The sequence below is a fragment of the Rhipicephalus microplus genome, chromosome 1 (genome assembly GCF_043290135.1).
Source record: "Rhipicephalus microplus isolate Deutch F79 chromosome 1, USDA_Rmic, whole genome shotgun sequence".
Lineage (NCBI taxonomy): Eukaryota > Metazoa > Arthropoda > Arachnida > Ixodida > Ixodidae > Rhipicephalus > Rhipicephalus microplus.
Genome location: NC_134700.1, coordinates 68,119,336 through 68,142,545, shown reverse-complemented (window position 1 = coordinate 68,142,545; position 23,210 = coordinate 68,119,336). Strand labels below are relative to the sequence as shown.

At 46.4% G+C, this 23,210-nt stretch overlaps 1 protein-coding gene across 7 annotated transcripts in view; it reads left to right on the top strand.

Annotated features, from left to right (window-relative positions):
* LOC119178743 (uncharacterized) overlaps positions 1–23,210 on the top strand; it is a 168,873-nt gene that overhangs the window by 87,486 nt on the left and 58,177 nt on the right. For all 7 annotated transcript variants that reach the window (XM_075875543.1, XM_075875630.1, XM_075875588.1 and 4 more), the window contains 5 exons: positions 2,119–2,297; positions 14,229–14,471; positions 19,010–19,051; positions 19,600–19,676; positions 21,209–21,339. In XM_075875543.1, the coding sequence (XP_075731658.1) occupies positions 2,119–2,297; positions 14,229–14,471; positions 19,010–19,051; positions 19,600–19,676; positions 21,209–21,339 (672 nt within the window). The remainder of the gene's footprint in view (positions 1–2,118; positions 2,298–14,228; positions 14,472–19,009; positions 19,052–19,599; positions 19,677–21,208; positions 21,340–23,210) is intronic.

Here is a 23,210-nt window from a genome sequence, read left to right as displayed (position 1 = left end):
ATTCACGGTCAAAAGAACACCAAGATGGCGCGGGACGACCGCATGGTCCGGGAATGGCACGCGCGCGAAGTTTGGTTTGATTTCGGGCTTTGCGCCTGTTTTGGGCGCCGCGGCGGCCTCGAAAATAGTATTTTTTTTGCAGTTTGTGGTTGAATTAGGTGCTGATAATTACAGAATAGGTAGTTTATGAGACATACAACCCAAAAATGTGGTTTTTCAAAAACCGACTTTTTCGCGATTTTTCGGTTTTCAAGGGCCGCGTCCCCCCTTAATGACGCAAAACGGGCATTTAAAAATTCATGCCCCTGATTCATACATGCTCTTTTGCCACTCTAGCCGTGAAACGCATCATCATACGGCCGGTCGCAGAAACCCTAATCTACGAGGTCTTCATTGCCTCAGAACATTCATAGACGTTCGCGGCGATACCAAGAGCACGGCTCCAAGCATGTTGCATCACAAAAGCTTATTGACGGCACTCCATATGGCCGGGGAGTGCGCGGCCGCAGGGACAGTGCAACCGGCGGGTAATGCCCGTGCCAGTGGTGTTCAGTGACGATGTGCGAAATGTGTAACTACGATGACAAAAAACGGAGCGCACTGCACTTGGCATCGCATTTTCGACTGATGACGCGCAAGACTGCTAGCCGCTGTTTTGAGCAATCCTTGACAGTGGGGGGGGGGTGACGAGCTTGACTGTGTGGTCTGCTGTCGATGGTTAAAATGCCTGTACATGGTTCAGAGGAGCTAGCGAGTGATGTACTTCATTTCTTGCGAAGAAGCACGTCGCCAAAAGTGCGCTAGCGCGTCGTTCCTGCCCGCAGCCTCGCTGTCAGCGGAGTTAGGGCTAAAGATGACTCTGATGACGCACTGCGCTCGTAGATCGTGCGCCCGCTCGTAGTAATCTGATTGTTCATCCGTTGCGGCCGCTCATAGTAATCTGATCGTGCCGCCGCTTGCAGTTTCGTTGCTTGCGAGGAAGCACATCGCCACGGGTGCGCTAGCGCGTCGTTCCTGCCCGCATTCTCGCTGTTGGCGAAGTGAGGGCTAAAGACGACTCCGATGAGGCGCCACGCTCGTAGTAACCTGATTGCGCATCGGCCTACTGCTCGTAACTAAAGCGTAATTATATCATAAGTGATCATCGAGCCGTGTGAACATGTGACGAAGTAGTCATTTTCAAGAGCCATGTCCTCGCGGCACACAAGCAGCAGACGACGATCTCCCAGAGGGAGCATCGGGCCAATGGTGAGGCGAGCTGAGGCTGAGGATCTATTGTAATGAAGATATATTGTATTCCTTATTTTTGCACCAAGCTGCACCAAAACCATGAAAGTTGCTGAAATTGTCCTACACTGGGCACCAAAATGTCTGTCCTGCCTCAAAATTGTCTTAGTTGCGCTAACTTAAGCCAGAAATGGAGGACATGTTGGCAGTTTGCAACATCAATCAGTCCAAGTGTGCCTACCCTATCCCTAAACTGCAGTGTAAGATATATGCTCATTAGGCCTCTACACTTGCGAAACGCGGTCTACCTGATAAAGTAACAACGCTGTGCACCCGTCGGTCCGCTGACCGCAGCGGATCCCGATTGGCAAGACGATGCAACTTAATGTTCAAAATGCGTTGCCGTAGCCAACAGCCCTTAGTGGGAAAAATTAATTCTCTCATCATCCAATGCAGCTATGCTATTCTAGGAACTATAGCTGGAAGGTTGTGGCGCTTCCAGCTTTAGGAAGCAAAAAGAGCTTCGGGCTACAAAAAAGATTAGTCGCGCATTTTACGGGCCAAAACAAACAAAGCTGTCACGCGAAATTTTTGCTGTTTCTCCCGCCTAATGGACCCTCTACCAAATTGGCATCAAATTTTCCGGAAAAAAGGTGGGTTTGGTATTTGACTAAATATGGTAATTATATGTATGAAATAAGCCCGCAAATATTTCATCAAAACCAATCAAGAAATGAAAAAGGGTTTCAAAGTGCCATGTCCTCATTTAAAATGAATGGGAAACCCACAAGCCTAAGCACAGAACTTTTTTTGACTCTCACTATGGCTCTGATTTTGAGTGTTCATGAGAGCAGCGTGCCAATAGCTGGTCTGTGTCGCTGCTGTGTGCAGATGTGACGTATGTGCCCCTGGGTGGAGGTGACCCGGTGCCGTACCGGGTGCGGGTGCCCAAGCACGAGAAGGTCCGCAGCCTGGTGGAGGCCCTGACGTCCCAACTGGATGAGCCACCGCCGCACGGCATAGCCCTGGCCGAGCTGGCTCACAATGGCCACATGGTGCAGCGCATACTGGTGGGTGTAGTCGCATTATTAAAGACAGCGTGAGCTGTCTGAGCTGGTTGTTGCACAGTTTTGCTAGGGCATCACTCAGCAATGCTGCCAAGATACTCCTTGCTACAAATGCAGTAGAATCTCTCTGAAAGAGAACTTCTAGGGGGCTTGCAAAATGTATGCATTTGATTCTAGGTACGCTTCATGATAGGGTAGCTAAGAGTAAGAGCCAGGGGTGCTTGGATTTGTGAAATACAGTGAAACCTCGTTAAACCGTACCCGCGTAAACAGTAGTTTCGTTTTAAAAGTAGTGAAGTCAAATCCCCGACTCGGCGGCCATTGGAACATAATGCATTTTGTATCCACATAAGCCGTACCAGCTTATTGCGTCTGTATCGGTTAATAAGTAGTTTTTCCAATTTTCGTTGCGCACTCGCCGTGGCTTGTCGTCGCCCACTGGGCGTCCCGAGAAAACAGCAAGCCCCAGAGATCGAAACAGGCCTCGCTTGTTTGTGTTGATGATGATGGCAGCTGTGTTGGTGAGCGCCATCTCTTGGATTTTTCTGCAACAAGAAGCACTCAGCTGTATAGGCTTCTGGTGTTGTTCACGCGATGGCGCTTTGCACAAGCACACAAACGCGGTGTGCGCTTGCTTTGCTTTCTTTGTTCCTTTGGCGTCGTGCATAGGTGTTCTCTGGTTGATCCGTGCCGTACAGCTCTCGCGTCGTTTTTCACGTGTTGTGTATGTGTGCTTGTACTGCTTCGTACTTGCGTCATGCCGAAGCTGGGACAAAAGCATCGAGTGCTGAAACTAGAGGAGAAATTGGACATAATTCGTGCTATTGAAAGTGGCACGAAAAAATCGGCGCTGGCACGCGAAAAGGACCTGTCGTTAACCACGGTGTGTGGAATTTGGAATTCCAGAGAGAAGTTGCTCGGCAGTGCTGCTGCAGCTGCGAAAAGGTGCCGGCTACGCGGTTCGGCGTTTTTGGATGTAGAGGAGGCGCTGGTGAAGTGGCTAAAAGCTGCACGGTCAAAAAATCTGCCTATCAGAGGACCCCTGCTCGTGGAGAAGGCCCTGGTTTTTGCCCCGCAGCTCAACCATGACAACTTCGTGTGCAGCAATAGCTGGCTGGCCAGATTTAAAGCGAGGCACGGCATTACCACGAGGACTGTTTTGGGAGAAGGTGCTGCTGCTGACGTGGATGGCGCGCAGCAGTGGCAAAATGGTCAGCTGAAGAACATCTTGGAAGACTACGCACCTGATGACGTCTTTAATATGGATGAATCGGCGCTATTCTTTAAGCTGCTACCAGAAAAAACGCTCGCGTTCAAAGGTGTTACGTGCACCGGCGGCAAGCATGCAAAAGACAGAATATCAGTGGCGTTTTGCGTAAACATGACTGGAACCGACAAAACTCCGCTCCTCGTGATTGGAAAGTCGGCGAAGCCTAGATGTTTCAAAGGCGCCCGGTTGCCATCAGGGGCCATCTATCGCAGCAACACCAAAGCATGGATGACGGCAAAACTCTTTGAGGAGTACGTGCGCCTCATCGATCGTCGTTTTGTGGCTAAGAACAGAAGAGTTGTTGTTATTTTAGACAACGCTTCGGCGCACGTCGCCCTGGACAACCTAACGGCTGTGAAGTTGGCTTTTCTGCCACCAAACACAACAGCGATTGCCCAGCCCGGACCAAGGCATCATTTGAGCTGTAAAACAGCTCTACAAGAAGAATCTGCTGCGCAGATTTCTTTTGGCCATTGAATGTGGCAAATTATTCTCCATCGACCTGATTGGTGCGATTCACCTGCTCGAATACTCGTGGCGGCAGGTTTAAGCAACGACAGTTCAAAATTGCTTCATGCGTGCTGGCATCAGTGTGTGTGCGGGCGCCGCATATGACGCCAGTGACACCATCGACCAGACTTCGGACATCGTAGACGAAGCTTGCAAAACTCTGCTAGCTGAAGTGCTGGAGAGTCAGGGTGTTACGGAAGGCATTTCCTTCCCCGACTTCAGAGACGTAGACAGCGATGTGCAGACATCTCCGGACATGTCCGACGATGCCATTGTTGCCTCGGTTGTCGAAGTGTCGCCGAATGATAGTGATGAGGACGACATGGAAAGCAACAACACGGGTGATCGAGCTACAGTGGCCAAAGCTGCGCATTGCATCAGCCTCATGCGCATATTTGCCGAGAAGAGGGGGCTGGCGGAAAAGCTGGCTCACAGCATAAATGAGTTTGAGGCCGCTGTTGTTGCTGCTAGGTCGCCGCGTCGTCAAATGAAGATTACAGACTTTGTCATGCGAAGTTAATAAATTACTGCACGTTTTTTGTTCTTTCATCGCACTCCCTCAAGGTTTCTTTTTTTGACAGGTAAGTGAGTGACCTGATGCTATTTCGGTTAAGCAGTACTACCGTTTAGTACGTCCTTTTTCCGAGCTCCGGCCAACTACGGTTTAACGAGGTTTCACTGTAAATGTGACTGGACACCTCAACCCCCTTTTCACACCAGTATTTCAATGAGGTGGGCACCGCAGCAGTGGCTACATGGTTGAGTGGCCGCTTCCAATGCGGGAGGCACCTGATGCGATTCCTAGTACTGAAAGTCGAGCTAGTTGGTAAGGCACTGTAAAATAAGGCAAAAAAGAAACACGATACAGCAAAAAGACAATGCAACACCCGAGTTGCTGTGTCCTCGTGGTATTTCGCACTGGGGCTTTTTGATTTTCAGGCCTCTGACAGCTCTCTGGCAGCCAGAGCTAGCAAGAGGGTCAGTCAGCTAGTTCCGGTCTGGACAGGAAACAGCGTCATGGTCACGTATGTGGGGAACCCGAGATAACCCGAAGCTGCCCGAAGATCGCAAAATCGAACGCCGGGACAGCCAGCGTAAACGTAAACAAACTCTACCATCATGGCAGCAAACGAAACAATGCGTCGCGTGTATGTTGTTTTTTTTTCTGCATTGTCCGCTTGAAAATACGCAGATAAGCTCGCCAAAAAGCTGAAATAATATCCTCGAGCGTATGCATTTGGAGTACGACTTCGTACGCTCGCACGATCACTCGCCGCGAACAAAACAGCCAGCTGGCGCACGCTGCCTCGAGAAGGATGCAGGGTGAGCTGCCTTGACGCTGACGGCTTAACAAGCTCGCGTCTCTTTAGCACACGTATCAGTCACTGCACAACACGACGTGAAGTCACGCGAAAGTGATTGTGTCCCCAAAAGAGTTTGAGGATATCACGTATTATACGTCGCAAACACACATTGACCAACTTAGGTTTTTGTCTAAAGTTTATGATATGCGCAGGTATTCGTATCATGAGTGCGCGTCGTATATAAAATAAATGTGTGCATTACACGTTCTTGACCCATTTTAGAACTTGCCTTGGCCTGTTTTCCAGTCCTAAGTGGCACTTAGTGTAACACTAAGTGGCACAATGTATATCAGCTTTGATTCGACCTACTAGGTCATAGTACGTACTACGCGGTATTATTACAAAGAGGTGAAAAAAGACAAAGCCAACGATGAAATGGGCCTCGAAAGGATGTATGCATTTCTGATTTCATTCTCAGTTTTTTTTTTTCTCGCGCCGTATCGTATAACATCATACCACATACGCTGGCTCATAGATGGAAATGGTTTCGCACGCCGTTCGCGACTAGCGAGCATCACCAACAGTCGCTATCTAGGGCCTTCTATCACCGTTGAAGATCAATCGAGTAGTCTGGACAGAGGTTCTAACAGGTTCACGTACGCAAACACACGACGGAGCGAGCTAGTTCGATCACAATCGTCTTCGCTAAGTGCACAAAAAGCAGGCACAGCTCCACTAACTACTACAAAAAAAAAAAAAATTAACTCCAAAGTTGTTTTCATGCGTGCGTACGAATGAGTAGTACGTATGTTCATAACTTTTAAGGCATGTGCACGACGCAGTCAACAGGCAAGAGTTCCCCACGTTGTTCACAGGAGGAAGCTTCACGGGGAACATAACAAAAGCGATGAACAGTAGCTTCAAACACTCGCCGCCACTCGTAATCGCCTTATCTCGCAAGGCGGAACAGTCTTTAGAAGGTAACGCCATGCGTTATGACAAGCGAAGGCGCAGTCCTCAAGCGCCCATATTGCAATCCATTTAGTGCTCACAAAGATGACACCGAGCGCGCATCGTACCTTTTTGGCGTCTGCTAGCCTGAAACCTGCCCAAAACCTTCCAGAAAGCTTCCACGACTAAATTATCTTGGAAACGTCTGGTGCCTCTCGGGCTCCCCGCGGGTCGCCAGAACTGTCCAACCCGAGTAAAACGAACGCCAACTGGAAGTGCCCCGCGGGGGGGGACGGAGCAACCTGAGAAAAACGAGCGCGCTCTGGCTGGCTCTGGCAGCCCACGGGTATCCAGAAGTGGAAAATCGAAGAGCCCCACTATTTTACTATCAATTGCCAGTGCCAACTGGAAACCTACCAGTTTTTCATAAAAGATAGAGGAGTACATCGACCAACCTGGTGCTTGGTTGTTTCTGGGTACCCGCATTGAAAGGTGGCCCCATAAGGCTTTGAAAAAAACCCCTGGACGCACCTTGATCCACCAGACTTGGTGAAATCATTCAGCATCAGCGGCTGCTGGGGGAGGCAGAGAAATATTGCCGCCAGGCACCTACTGGTGAAATAGGCACTAGTGCACTTCTGTCCTGGTGTTCAGCAGAACAAAGTACTAGGTCTGTTAGAAAAGCATCCAACGTTATTTTTCTTTGTGAGAACCTCATAGATTTGAAACAAGCGTGCTTGCATTAGCTGGCCTTGAACCTTCGTGTGCAAGCATGAATTTTTCCCGTCTGGAAATGGCATCAGTTGCTGGGACGCAACGTTTGAATGAGGTAGTGCACAATGCTCTAATAAATTTTTTCGTTGCAAGGAAAATGATGGAGCGACTGAAGCAGCGCCACCGCATCAAATTTTGCCGGAAACTGCACGACAGCCAAGTGGAAACTATTGGGAAGATCAAGAACGCTTGCAGTGACGACACTATGAGCCGCACACAGATAAAGGAGCACAACTACTTAGGGCGGCAGCACATCGGTGGAGAGTGAGCCATGCTCTGGTCGGCCATCAGCTTGCCGAAATGACTAGGTCATTGCCAAAGTGAATGCTGTGGTGATGCGGGACCGTCATGTGACTATCTGGGAAATTGCGGAAGAAAAGGGCACCAGCACTTTCTCTGCACATTCCATTATGACTGAAGATTGGGCCATGAAGAGAGTTGCGGTGAAATTCGTGCCGAAACTGCTCATGGTGGAGCAAAAGCAACTTCTTGTTGAAGTCTCACAGGACATGCTGGATCTCACAAGCAGCGAGCGTAACTTCATGAACACCATTTTCACTGGTGACGAGTCTTGGGTGTATGGGTATGACCCGGAAACCAAATCCCAGCTGTCACAGTGGAAGCATTCCACGTCACGAAAACCAAAGGAGGCCCGCCAAGTGCGCAGCAACATCGAAGTGATGCTGAGTGCCTTTTTTGACTCCCGCGGTGTTGCGCACCATAAGTACGCACCACAGGGTCAAACAATCACCAAAGAGTACTACAGGGATGTCCTCAATTGCCTACGTGATGCTGTGCGGCGCAAGAGACCCGAGTTGTGACCAACAATAAACTGATGCATCTATCACGACAATGCTCCTGCACATTCCTCACACTTTGTTCAGACTTTTTTGGTGAAAAGTCGGACTCCTGTAGTTCAATCAGCTCCTTACTCTCCTGATATGGCCCCCTGCGACTTCCGGCTGTTTCACAATCTGAACAGGATAGTGTAAGCAAGGTGATTTCAGACAAGGGAGGACATTGCGGCTGCAATGACAGCTGAGCTACAAACTCCGTTCCGAAAGAGACCTTCTCAGAATGCTTCCAACAATGGCAGCACCACTGGTAGAAGTGTGTGGAGTTTCAAGGGGACTACATTGAGGGGGAATACGTTTCCAAAGCTTCAATTGTGCCAGTTTTTTTTTTTCTTGTCTTCGACAAAAAGTCGGATACTTTTCTAACAGACCTCGTACATTGTCGCTCGGGAGGGCACCCACTTAGGGGGAAATTGGCAGCATGGGACCGCCACACATCAAAGTGAGGCTTTTTCTGCATTTTATTTGGCAAACAGTAAAATATAAACTACTGTGTTTTTACCTTGCTCATTGCCGAGTCCATGTCTTCATAGAAGCTTTCAACAGAAGCGTCATCATGGCTGGATGTAGGCGCGTAAGCCTGTACTACCTTCATCTTGTATCTTTTATTCAGTTTAATTACGATACCTACCACCCTTTCATTAATGCTATAGTATTCCTCTATGTTACCAGCTATGTTTCTGTGAATTAGGAGCCCCACTCCCAGTTGTCTTCTGTCTGCCAAGCCCCGATAGCAAAGGACGTGCCCATTCTGTAACACCGTATAGGCCTCATCTGTCCTCCTAACCTCACTGAGCCCTATTATACCCCATTTAACACCCTCTAGCTCCTCGAATAGTACAGCTAGACTTCCCTCACTAGATAAGGTTCTAGCGTTAAACGTTGCCAAGTTCAGGTTCCAATGGCGGCCTCTCCGGATCCAGAGATTCTTAGCACCCTCTGCTGCGTTGCAGATCTGACCGCCGTCGTGGTCAGTTGCTTCGCAGCTGCTGGGGACTGAGAAGCGTGAGTTATTTGACGTATGCATGTGGGAGGTAGTGGCCGGATACTACACCAGGGTGGCCAATCCTCTCGTGAGGGAGTGCGTTCCCAACGGTGGTTACCGGTGAGGCCGCACCAAAGGCCTCTTAATGCAGTTTCATCAATACGTTTTTTTTTTTTAAAATCCGGATTGGAACTGCGCGGCACTGGGATTTGAACCACGGAGCTCTTGCATGCGAGGCGGATGCTCTAACCACTACGCCATCGCCGCGTATAGTGACGGGCGACTTTAATGCAAAGGTAGGGAAGAAGCAGGCTGGAGACTAGGCAGTAGGAGATTATGGCATCGGTACTAGAAACACCAGAGGAGAGCTACTAGTAGAATTCGCAGAATGCAATAATTTACGGATTTCGAATACCTTCTACCGAAAACGAGAAAACCGCTAGTGGACATGGAGGAGCCCAAATGGTGAAAATAAGAACGAAATAGTCTTTATAATGAGTGCACACCCAGGAATCGTGCAGGGTGTGGAAGTGGTTGGCAAGGTACGATGCAGTGACCATAGAATGGTACGGTCTCGAATTCCCCTAGACTTGAAGAAGGAACAACAGAAACTGATACGCAAGAAGCCAATCAATGAGCTAGCACTGAGAGGGAAAGTACAGGAATTCAGAGTGTCACTACAGAACAGGTACTCGGCTCTTAGTGAGGAAACTAACCTTAGCTTAGAAACAATGAATGATAATCTGACGAGTATTATTACGGAGTGTGCAGTGGAAGTTGGAGAAAGGGTAGTTAGACAGGACACTGGCAAGCTTTCCCAGGAAATGAAGAACCTAATTAAGAAGCGTCAAATCATGAAAGTGTCAAATACAACAGACAAAATAGAACTGGCAGAGCTTTCGAAGTTGATTAATAGATGTAAGGTATGCGATGTAAGAAAGTATAACATGGAGAGAATTGAACACGCTCTGAAAAACGGAGGAAGCGTCAAAGCAGTGAAGAGGAAACTTGGGATAGACAAAAGTTGGATGTATGCACTAAGGGACAAAGAAGGCAAAATAACTACCAATATGGATAGGATAGTTAAAATAGCGGAGGAGTTTTACAGAGATCTGTACAGTAGTCGAGACAACCACGACCTTAATACTATAAGAACTAGCAGTAACCCAGATGACACCCCACCAGTAATGATAGAAGAAGTCAGAAAAGCTTTGGAGAACATGCGAAGAGGCAAAGCTGCTGGTGAGGATCAGGTAACATCAGATCTGCTGAAATATGGAGGACAGATTGTGTAGAAAAACTAGCCACCCTGTTTACGAGGTGTCTCCTGACGGGAAGAGTACCAGAGTCTTGGAAGAACGCTAACATCATCATAATACATAAGAAAGGAGATGACAAGGACTTGAAGAATTACAGGCCGATCATCTTGCTCTCTGTAGTATACAGGCTATTTACAAAGGTAATTGCTAACAGAGTAAAGAAAACATTAGAATTCAATCAACCAAAGGAACAAGCAGGATTTCGAACAGGCTACTCAACAATTGAAAGCATTCATACTATCAATCAGGTAATAGAGAAATGCTCAGAGTATAACCAACCACTATACATAGCCTTCATAGATTACGAGAAGGCGTTTGATTCAGTAGAAATATCAGCCGTCATGCAGACACTGCGGAATCAGGGCGTAGATGAAGTATATATAAACATTCTGGAAGAAATCTACAGGGGATCAACTGCTACCATAGTGCTTCATAAAGAAAGCAACAGAATACCAATCAAGAAGGGTGTAAGGCAGGGGGACACAATCTCCCCAATGCTATTTACCGTGTACTTACAGGAGGCTTTCAGAAGCCTAGAATGGGAACAGTTAGGGATAAGAGTTAATGGAGAATGCTTTAGTAACCTGCGCTTCGCCGATGACATTGCATTGCTGAGTAACTCAGGGGACGAATTGCAACTCATGATTACGGAGTTAGACAAGGAGAGCAGAAAGGTGGGTCTTAAAATTAATCTGCAGAAAACAAAAGTAATGTGCAACAACCCCGGAAAGAAGCAGCGCTTCGAGATAGGTAATAGTACACTTGAAGTTGTAAAAGACTATGTCTACTTAGGGCAGGTAATAACCGCAGTGCCGAACCACGAGATTGAAGTAACTAGAAGAATAAGAATGGGGTGGAGCACATTCGGCAAGCAATCTCAAATTATGACAGGTAGATTGCCACTATCCCTCAAGAGGAAGGTATATAACAGCTGTATCTTGCTGGTACTTAGCTCTGAAGCAGAAACCTGGAGACTTACAAAGAGGGTTCAGCTTAAATTGAGGACGACGCAGCGAGCAATGGAAAGAAAAATGGTAGGTGTAACCTTAAGAGACAAGAAGAGAGCAGAGTGGATTAGGGGACAAACGGGGGTTAAGGATATCATAGTTGAAATAAAGAAGAGGAAATGGACATGGGCCGGGCTTGTAGCGCGTACAGAGGATAACCGCTGGTCATTAAGGGTAACTAACTGGATTCCCAGAGAAGGGAGAAGCGGGTTAGGGGGAGACAGAAGGTTAGGTGGGCAGATGAGATTAAGAAGTTTGCGGGTATAAATTGGCAGCAGCAAGCACAGGACCGGGTTAACTGGCGGAACATGGGAGAGGCCTTTGTCCTGCAGTGGACGTAGTCAGGCTGATGATGATGATGATGATGATGATGATGATGATGAAAATGTAAAATAGCTGCAGACAGTGAACCACTTTTTGTGCGTCATATTCAGACTGTCACTCACTCTTACGGCCGGGCAAGTCCCTCGCACTGTTGCTCTCGATATCCCACAGCATATCGGTTTGTGGGACATCTATGTTGTTTTTTACCAAACACTTGTTTTACCTAACACTCACACCCTGAAGAATTTTCAGCGATTTCGTACAACTATATCCAGCAGGTAAAAGAAACTCCTTAAAGGGACCCTCCAACACTATCAAATGCTTCATTTTTTTCATGGGATGTGTAGACTTGACATACACACAAAAAATAAGAACAACAGTGATAATGGCGCGCAATTCCGAGTTATTCGATCTAGAAATTTAGAAATACAAGATAAAAATGCCTACCCTAAACTTATTTTCGCGGCGTCACCTGCCCACATTTCGCTCGCCCTGACTAGCTCGGTGACGTCAGATGGCTACCCCAGTGAAATGAGCTGGAAGTGCTCATGTAGAGGAAGTTTGCACACCACTGCTGCTTGTCCTTGTTATTTCCAACGCAATGTTGACCTCGTTGCCACGGTAACAAAGGTGGTGCCTGACACTTGACTTGCCAGAGTGTGGCACTGCTCTTTCAAAGCAAGGTATTTTTTTGTCATTCTTTAAAATGTTCCAAGTCACTTCCTCCTCTTATTCTGAGAAGGAAACTTGAGGAATGACTAAAGTGGTGAAATACTGTTTACCCTTCACGAGTTGGTCAGTGAGCGTGACGAACAACAATGGTGTGTTGCACCCCTTCAACAACGGTCAAGAGCGTACTGCATGTGGGGAAAGATACAAGTCGCATACTCACAAAGAAGTGGGAAGAAAGAAGGAGAAAAGTCTTTCGTATGGACATTCGACCCATGCAAGCCAAAAATCTAAAGTCAAAATGGTATAGCACCTCTGTCCTTCTTAGTTGTCCCAGTGATCTCTCTCTCTTTTTTTTTTGTTTTGTGGCTGCGTCTATTTGTAGTTCAATTAAAAAGAAAGATGAAATGAAACACATCAGTACCCTCAGTTTTGATTCAATGTCACGATCGATTCTAGAGCTACATTTATCCAATCACAGGCCTGCGCCCTGCTTTGTCATTTCCTCCAACAATAATTCTGGCAAGCGGCACTACATGCTGACGCAGTCGGCAGCGGTGCAGTGAGTTTATGTCAGAAAAATGCTAAATAACTTGATATCGGTGCTTAAACCAATGCTCAAATCATCCTCAGTCATCACTCTACTCAAAACACACACACAAAGAAAATAATTGCTTCAAAAGTGTTGGGGGGCTTTAAAATGCAGACCAATCTCTCTGCACCAAGTGTAGTTCATTACAAAGCATTAAAAATGCGAATTGCTACAGATATCAGTGGTGCAGCTGAATGCGTTTTCAGTTTCTTACTTTCATTCTACATAGCATGGTTCCCTTACGCATACTGCTGATGGCCGATCTGACAGAATATGTCCCACATATATCCCTGAACCTCTGGTTGATAGCAAGCATTGACCTCTTGTGATGTAACATGCTCTGTGCTGCTGCTGACGAGAGCTGCATGCCAGTGTTTACTTTGAGGCTTTTATCTCAAAGACGCTTACTGATGCCCCGCCATGGTGGTCTAGTGGCTAAGGTACTCGGCTGCTGACCCGCAGGTCGCGGGCTCAAATTTCGGCTGCGGCGGCTGCATTTCCAATGGAGGCAGAAATGTTGTAGGCCCGTGTGCTCAGATTTGGGTGCACGTTAAAGAACCCCAGGTGGTCGAAATTTCTGGAGCCCTCCACTACGGCGTCTCTCATAATCATATAGTGGTTTTGGGACGTTAAACCCCACAAATTAATCAACGCTTTCTGACATTTGTTAAGGCTATAAAATAACTGACAAACGAAGCAAAGCGAACTTGTTTTGCCAGCACAAACCTGCCGAGAGCCTGCCATGTGCCACTGACATTTGCATTGCTCTCTCTTGTCGTAATCCAGCAGCACAAAACATGGCCTCCAAGACTCACTGGCTACCACTGCCTGCTCTTGGTGGAATTGGCTGTAGGTTGCTCTTTGAGGAAAAAAAAAAAAAAAAAAAAGCTGTGGCTGGGGGATGCGCTTAGATGCATAGGAAACCTCGTTTTACCAATTAATCTTTTTTGTGTGAAAATACATAGGTGTTTAGAACCTAACCTTCAGGTGTTTACAAATGAAACATTCTATTTATAGTCATTGTCAAGATGGTCTTACTCACTAGGTACTGCAAAACCATTTGCCTCAGTCCACGCCCTCCAAAAAAAAGCGTGTGCTTTTCTTGCTTTTTCCAAGTAGTTGTATTGCTACAGCCATGTCTGCAAGAGCTTGGAAAGAAGCTCCCATCCACACCTCTTCAAGTAGTGATTGCATGGCCACACTCGTCTAGACAAAAAGATTTCTCATGCATCAACATGAAATTGAGGGAGCGTTTCTCGGCACTCTTTGTGTGCACATGACACAGCTCAGCTGGTGAAATTTGTAGTGGGGACGCAGGCTGTGCCAGTGTCTGAGCAGTGTGTTGCTTTGTGCTCACCACTTCCCCCAACACCAGGATGAAGACATGGCCGTGCGGTGTGTCGGGGAGGGTGACCGGGAGGTGTTTGCCTTTGCCCTTGGACCGTGGGAGGAGGAAGAGGTGAAGGAGGAAGACGAGGAGGGTGCGCCCAAGGAAGAGTGCCTTCCTCCTGTGGCCAGGGCGTGGCACTCGTGCGCCATATGCCTCGAAGACATGGCTGACGACCACCTGCACATGCACCCCTCCTGCCCGTGCCTGCTTTGCCACAACTGCATCGAGGTGCGTAACTAGAATTCTCTAGTAGCTGGCCAGAGCCATAGAGTTTCCTTTAAATACTCTAGAGGGAACTTTGGTGCTAGTGTCTATAGGAGCTGCAATGCATCATGCTTCAGCCGGCATGGGAATTATGGATAGTACACAGATTTGTCTAATCTACATTCTTATGGCTGTGTTTGGTTGTGTGTGGCCTGAATGAGCTCTCCTATAAGATGAAGTTGAGCAAAGGTTCAGCAGTTACACTTATCACCTTGAGGCACGTGCTTGGTTAATCTCCTTGCCTTCTCTCTTGTTCTTCCTCCTCCTCCAATTCGAATATGCTCAGGAAGTTCACTACGGTTCATTCTTTTACTTGAAACAAAATCATGATGCAACCATAAGCGAAGCCACAAGTGTAGGCTTGTGCAAATATTCCAATGCTTCAAATATTTAAACGAGTATGATGGTATTTGAATTTAATTGTAGAAAATTTCAAAACATTCAGAACGAACGAAGGGGTGTGTATTAAGCCACCTGTGACGCCCCTGTAAAGGTGGTTTCACTGCAGTTGAGGAGTGCGAAACCCTTAAAGCACCTATTCAAATGTGCGTTAGTCCTCATGTAATCTCTTGCAAAGGCGCTTTCATTGCATTGAAGAAGTGCCAAGTTGGGAAACAATTAAAAAATATCTGCATTACCGCAAAACCTCATTGCTAGGTTAAAGTGACACAAGAGAAAAACAATGAGTTGTTTTACATTGATAAACTACATTCTGAGAACTCTAATGTCATAAGTTCATTATCAGCGTAGAGAATCAAGGTTGATATTTAATTTTAAATTTTGCGTTGTAATCTTCACGCGTGACGTAAGAAATTCCACAATGTATTTTTCGAATTTTGGCCACATTGGCTCGATGAAATTTTTTGAAACTTCATATGCCAGGTCTATGGTACCCACAAATTATAATTCACTTCAATTTTAGCGATTAGATGCTATGGAGAACCCACTAGACGCCTTCAAAATTTTATGTTGTCACAGTGTTTTGTGCAGGAATCTCTCAAGGTGGTGCCTCCACCCACAGTTTATTGTTGCTCATTTTCTCACTTACCAAGTGTCGTGTTGTGGTAAGAGTGGTGTTTGCGGGATGTTAATTTGGGATTGTGAAATTTCGCACAACCTGATAAGAGAAGTAAGAACAGTGAAAAGGAAAAGAAAGCGTGAATGTCTGCCTGTGTCACCGCATAAAGCATTGCTGGAAGTTTGTTTTAGTAATAATAAAAGTAAATAAATATGAACCACGCACCATATGCAGAAACATTTATGTTGCCAATTTTTTTTACATCGATCTTGTAGTTAAGCCTAGACACGTTCGAAATGGGAAGCTATCTCCAAAACTACGCCAACTTATACGTAATACTCGGCCGTCGAAGCTAAGTGAAGGCAAGTGAAGCCATTTTAAACAGTCGTTTGCTGCGAACAAAGTGAACCTTTTAACTACGCCAAAATCACTTCGAAGCAGGTGTCTGAGAGCGCCACCATGTTTTACGTACACTATGTACACGTACGCTGGCACGGTAATGTGAAATCTGAAAAATAGCGCGTACTGTAAGTGGTACTTGTAACGTACGTATCTGTGCATGCGCACTTCGATCCTGCTATCATGGTACATCTAGTATTTCGGTAAGCCCAGTATACTATAACTGTATATTTTTATTTTTATTGATTGCACCAACTGTACACATTTTGTTTTGGTGCACCTAAATTATAGACTGGTACGCTGCAGGGCGGCCATGCTACTATAAATGCAGTAAAGAGCCTAGTTTAGGTATGTTCACTTATAAGATTTTTTTTAAAGGTCTACAATTAAGGGGGGAGGCTACCATCGGATACCAACTTTTTTGTTTATTGAGATATCTTAATAAAATTTTCAGGATAGACTTATAGCAAAAGCAGTAGAAGAACTACAAAATTTCATCAAGTCATGTTCACTGGTTTTCAAGTTACAGCAGAATATCAGGGTAGTGCACATGGTTCTCTTATTCCAGGCCTGGAGAACTTTCAAAAGGTGCTGGAACTGTGAAATTAACTATGATGATTCCCAGATTGATACTCCAGGGGGTAACAGAGCCCTTTTTTTGAATTTCCTTGCTGAAAAGATTTAGCAGACCATCAAACTTTGTGTTCGTGATTAGGATATTATCAATCAAATTTTGATTAAATATAATAAATAACACACACAATATATTGAAAAAATGGGCTTGTCACCCCCTCAGAAATTTATTCATGTACATAATAAAAAAAGACAAGCAGCCTCACTAGCCAAAAAAGTCATTTTGAGAAAACGACGTTTGAAAGTTTTGAGCACATAGGCAGTTCTAAAATGAACCTGCAGCGTAACTGGAGGTGTCCTTTGGCACTCTCTTTCTTTGCCGCCTTTCCATCTTCTCTAGGATCGCTTCTTAGCCTTTTTCAAGCGCAGAGAATCTTTCTCGGCTGCCCGTTGAATGGCCAGGTGGCCAGGTGTTAGCCCCACTGATAAAGCTAGCTCTTGGGTGGCCCTGTAGCCGCCAGCATTGTATCTTAGCACTGCATCATGCAGTGCTGACTCCACAGCAATCAGTACAGCACAGAGTGAAAGGACTCTGATGCATTCTGCGTCTTTGCAGACTCGAGGCCGATGAAAGAGAAGATGCGGAAGCCACTGTCGATGAGCACGAGACACCAGGCGCACTTGTAACGACAAATTCTTGCACCGGCGGAGCAGGAGTCCCGTTGCTAGGCGCGTCGATGCGACCACTCTCTTGCGTAGATGAAGCAGAAGCTGCCCCACAGGTACCGTCGGCGCGATCACCGTCGGCGCACTTGCGAGCGGAGAGCCTCACCGCGCGGACAAGCTTCATAGCTCGCTTCCTTGCACCGAACGATTGTAGCGTCTTCTTTTTCGTTGGGCGCATCGTGAGCGAACACAACGGTCTCGTATAGACGGTTGAAAATCGTCTCGTAAAGACGGTTGAAAATCGTTTCGAAGACAGTTGAAACGTGGAGAGTATGTGAACGGCTGCAACGATACACGAAAGCGAGCGGAACACAAAGACGCCGGACGGAGGAGCAGCAGACGAGCGGCCGCATCGGCCGCATTATGCGCAAGAGCGCTACGTCATCGCGCACAGCAGCCAATGGCAGTCGCGGGCTCCCCCGCGTCCTTGGGGAGCGCGCGCTTCGCCCAATCCCAGCTGCGCGCCTCAGCCGCGGGAAACTTGAAAGCTCTCGCGAGCCCTCCAATCATGAGCGGCTTGCTCCTCTCCTGCGCTGCCACCGGCGACGCAGGTGGCGGGGAAAGAAAAAGCAAGAATTCACAAACAAAACAACACCAAAATGGCGGCGCTCCGTCGAGCGGTCGAGAAACTGCGATCACGCCAAGTTGGGGTATTTTGAGCGCTCGCGCGCCGCTCGAGGGCCGCCGCGGCATGTTCTAAAGTTTATTTCAAATGGTTTCGCGACGAATTAGACGTTGATATTTACAGAAAAGGTAGTTTATGACACATACTGCCCGAATATGTGGTTTGCCAAAAATCGACTTTTTCGCGATTTTTCGATTTTCAAAGGCTGCGTCCCCCCTTAAACATGAGCAACTGCAATGTGCGATTTTGTAAAATGGTATGTTTTTTTGCCGTTATTGCTTCATAAAAATCCCCATTTGAATCTTGCTATGAAATCAATCAACTTGTATTGAAACAATTGTTCTGGTTAAAAGAACACTAAATGCAACTTTTAAGTCGACGTTGATTGTTGAAATAGCACTCCAGAAACCTAATAGTAATACTTTTATGCCAAGGAAGTGCTTATTTTCAAATAAAGCCACGTTTTAGTGGTCCACATTGGGTTAGCGCGCTTCAAATTAGCTGCCTCAAGCAGAACGTCTCGCGTCACTGTTGCCCGGCCTTACTGCGCGGCTGCCAACACTAGTAGCAGCAGAACGACAGTAGCAGGAGCCACAGCTGCAACAACGGCCATTGAATAATCTCCTGCCATTGCCTCTGAGATGGCAGGTGTGCCTCGTTTAACTGGGCCCAGCTAGATGGCCCAACCTGTCCAATTTAACCAGATAAAAATTCACTTTTGAACAGCTTGAGCCATTCCCCATGGTAATGTCCAGCGGTTCTTTTCTCCATGAATCAAACAGAAACGAAGAAGCAGCATTTTATTACGTCTCTTGATGCACGGAAGGTTCTTTATTTAGTGCAGCTAGGTCGAGTACTAGTGATTTATTGTAGGCGGTAACTCTGACATCATCAGGATCATTTTGCGAAGGTCCTACTGCGACACATGTGTTCTCGTGCATTTACCTAAATTTCTCGGTAAGTAGGGCACTGCTGTTGATAATATTGCTGTTTTAGACGTCATACATTGAGCTTTCACTCCTGACGTAAATCGTTGTCTTTAGTGTCTCTTTAATTGTGATGGCCTATAACCTTTGTTATAAGACGATTTAGCTTAGTTTATCAAGCTGTGCTGTTCCCTCTGCCTGCTGATTATCCACTTTGTTGTGTTCCTCTGAACAGATTTCGTGCAAGCACTATGGGAGCGATACGTTAATGTGTCCGGTGAGTTGCACTTTTTCCTTGCTTCTATCAATTTATCAGTGAATCAATCTGCTGATTTTGACTTGACAAGGCGAGCAATGGCCGTTAGAGTGTACAACTTGGTGCGGTGGTTGCATTTAACTTTTTGCTTTTTTGTATTTCTTTCAATTGTGACAGTACGCCATTGAAGCACACAGTGTCAAGCACACGTCAACACATGATTCGAACTTGAAATGGACCATCAAGCAGTTGAATAACTGCAAATCCGAAGTATTGGAATAGACTAAGAGTAAACAATTTAATCTAGACTGGCAAGAAAACAAATTGGAAAAAAAAAAGATGTTAGCTTGCTGTGTTCTGTCAGAGGTAATTATATTTCAAGGAACCGGCAAATCGGGCTACGCAAAAGACGTCGATGGCAATGGTGCAAAAAATGACAGTGTGCTTACGAATGCTCCAGGCTAAATGAATCTCAGAACGTTAGAACTTTAGCCATACCTTGAATAGAATGCAACAAAAAGTGTGATTTGAAGTGTGGCACTCTTGATGATGGTGTTGTGTGTGTGCAGTTGTGCAATCAACCTGTGAAGGCCGAGGCCGAGTTTTTGCCCCTGTCTCGAATGAGCAACCAGCGACACCGGTCAAGGTGAGCACGTATACCATCGTTTCATGATAGTTGTCGTTGTTTTGGGAGGCGCAAGTATTTATGTCTTCTGATGCAAATCGAGCACAAGAAAAGTAAGAAATAATATATAAATATTGAATACAGTCGAGCCCGCTTATAACGAACCTGGACGTGATGTGGTATCTTCGCTGTATCTTGAAGTTGGTAGTAAATAAAACACAGCTTTAAAAAGCTGCTAGGGAAAACGCTTTTTGATGACGCTCTGTAGTGAAAACTACAGAGCGTCATCTTTGTCATCCAATTCATCTTAATCGCTCTTGCCGCGCGCTTCATTACAATGCCCTCATCCATTCGTGCTTCCGCAGTTTCGGCATCATCGGCCGTAATGAAATCATCCCAGATGTCCCGCCCTCCCGTGTCGGAGTCGATGACGTGCTTCCACAAGTCAACACAAGAGTATTCCTGTCTGGAAGCTTCAGGTTCGGCATCGGGTCCAATGTCGATAAAGTTGGCCTTATAAAAACATTTTTGCGCCCATGTAGCCGTCATCCCTGCCCACGAAGCCTTTATCTCCACAACAGAAGGCATACACGAAGTGGCTAGTTGGCTGCCAGGTGTTCAACAGCCATGAGCAAGTGCTCGACATGGCACCTATAATAAGTCTTCAACATGCGGATTACGCCCAAGCCAAGCGGTCGCACTTTCGAGATTTTGTTGAGCGGCAGGAAAAAGTGCGAAAGGCCTCCCGTCTGACCCGTCCGCCATCCTGACCACTCACTCTCAGCAATCGTATCCAGTATCCGCAGTGCGGATACCGTGAGTTCTTGCGAAGGTGGACCTTACAAGGTGGCCGATCCATGCTGTCCGAGATTTCGCGCCTTTGTGCCATGCTATTTGTATAGTGGCTAGCCACTATAATATTTGCGCTTAAAACTTAAAAGTCAAAGTGGGGGCTCTGGCCAGCCCCGGCTTTGCTCGCCGTGAAGGTAACATGATGCGCCAGCATGTGCGCCGGGGCAGCTTATCTCCGCTAGGAGGCCAGTGGTGTTAGCGTTGTTTATGGCCGCGCGGACGCATAGCCCCATCGCCCCAGCGATCTTGCGACGCATCTGTTTGGGGTTTCACGCCACCCGCCACCCCAACGTCCTGGATACGCAAGCCGCTTGGGTACCCAGCAATAAAACTCCCCATAAAATAAGTTAGTTGGTGTTGCTGCTGAAAAGTGCTCCATTTTTGTGCTCAGTAACATGGTGAGGTTGATTTGAAGTATGTTCTAGGCTTTATTTGATGTGCGCGTGTGCCAACGCAGTTATCTTTCCCAAGCTGTGTTGTCATCAACATTTTGTGTTGAATCTGAGTTCTGAGCCGAAGGAAACTTGTCCTCCTCCTCAACACTGTGCCTTCGTGGGTGTCAAGAGGTGTTACAGAATCTTGTCACATTATTTTTGCCCTATCCATTGGGGTTCACGGAGCTAGTTGAGTGTGGTTATTTTGACGGGACCTGTTTGTATGCGACGATCTCGTGTCATGAACAGGTGCTTTTGTCGTTACAGGCTGGTCACGGTGCCTCTCTTGTTTTGCCAGGAGGGGGGCCTGCCATGGCGTGCACCAACACTGTTACGAGTGCCTTGCCACTGCCCTGCCAGCCAGCTGTATACCGCCGCTGCTGCCCACCTCCCGCCCGGTGAGTGGCTCACAGCTCTGGTTTATTCTGACCCTCTTCCATGCATGCCTTCCATGCCAGCTATATACAGTCTCTGCTTCAACGTTAAATGTTCTTGAAAGTCCGCACTGTGTGTGTGTGTGTGTGTGTGTTTTTTTTCTAGTCCTTCCTTGTGCTGTGCTTGCATATTATTATGCCCTGCCAACGTGCCTAAAAGGATACTGACTAGGCTTGTGCGAATATTCAAATGCTTTGAATATTCCAGCGCTTTGAATATCCGAACGAATAGGTAAGTATTCGAATTCGCTTTGATACGAATTTAAATTATCGAATATTTTCGAAGTATTCGCAATAAACAAATAAATGTACATTAGTCTGCCTGTAAAGGTGGTTTCACTGCAATGTAGTAATGCAGAGCCGTGAAAGCACCTACTCAGAAGAAATGTGCTTTGCCGCGAAGCCCCCTTCAAGTTTAAAGGGGCCCTGCAACACTTGCTGAGCATAGTCAGAAAACGCTGCCAATTGGTAGCAGAGGCTACCGAGAACACGCGAGGCAAGTATTGCGCAGCATGCGGCCTGTAATTCACAATAAATTTTCAAAGCTAAAAATTGCTCTCTTCCCTCAACAAATGACACTTCAAGCTCAAAAATCACTTGTCACAGCCAAAAAAAGAAAATACGTCTCTGGTCACAGTCATTGGCTGATTTGAGCATGGCGCGCTCGTCGTTATCGGACCGCCGCGTGAGGCCGCCGCTTGTCCACAAGTACGTGCACGATCGCACTGAAAAGCCTCGTATTCGAGGAAAAAAAAAGAGAGAAGAGATGCTCAAGGTAACTATGCGCTCATGACGTTTTTTTCTATTCTCGTGCTATCCTTCTCTACTTAGCTTCCAGATCTTTTGACGGGTTCAGAATGGAGAATGCAATTGCAGCATGCGAGAAATTTTTGGAACTCCGCTCGTACTGGACCGATTCTAGAAACATTGCGGCGGTAAATTTGTGAGGCGACAAGCATGTTTACTGGCTCCATGGGTACTTGAAAAAGTGTTGCAGGGCCCCTTTAAAAGAACATGTTACCCTCAAATCAATCCATTTTATTAAGCTTGTTATGATGGTTTATATGATTTAAGTATAATAAATATTAAAACATTATGTATCTTACAGGTTATCACTCAGATCCTACTGAAACTACTAATTAAGGTTGTTTCGACTTCCTTTCAACGAAAAAAAAAAGGCATTTGCATAGAGCCCCTATTTCAATTCAAAAGAAATATCGTGCAGGTTAGTTAGGTTATGATAAATATTTCCTTTTTTTATATGTCATACATACTATTCGAATTCGATTAGAAATTATTCGACCAAAATCACTATTTGCTTCGAATTCGCTTTGACCCTGATATTCACTTTTCGCACAAGCCTAGTACTGACACAAATATTTTGGCCTCGTGTTTTCTTGCTGCAGTGTGTTGCTGGGTGCCTGTTAGGCATATAACGGCCATCTTATGCCGCTGCGCACGACAGATAATTAATTACAGGCTCCTCATTGCCAACCAGTCTCGGTTTCTGTTTGAGAGAACTCGAAAAATGACAAGCCGCCGAACTACTATCACCACCTAACGTATGCAGCTTTCGACCACGTCAGCTCACTGTACTGTGACACACTTCTGCACGGTGTGCATGGAGGACTGCCACTCTAGAGAACGAACATGTGATGCAAGATTTGGCTTATTCATTCAGCTTCATTGACTGGCGCTGTGAAGCAAGCTTTCCTTTGAAGTGTTTCGACCGGAATTTTGAGAGTGACGAGAGACCTTTCGACTATGAAAGTACGTGTATGCTTGGCTCTTTAAAACAGTTGCATATAGTGTAAACGTCTTGCATATAATATAAA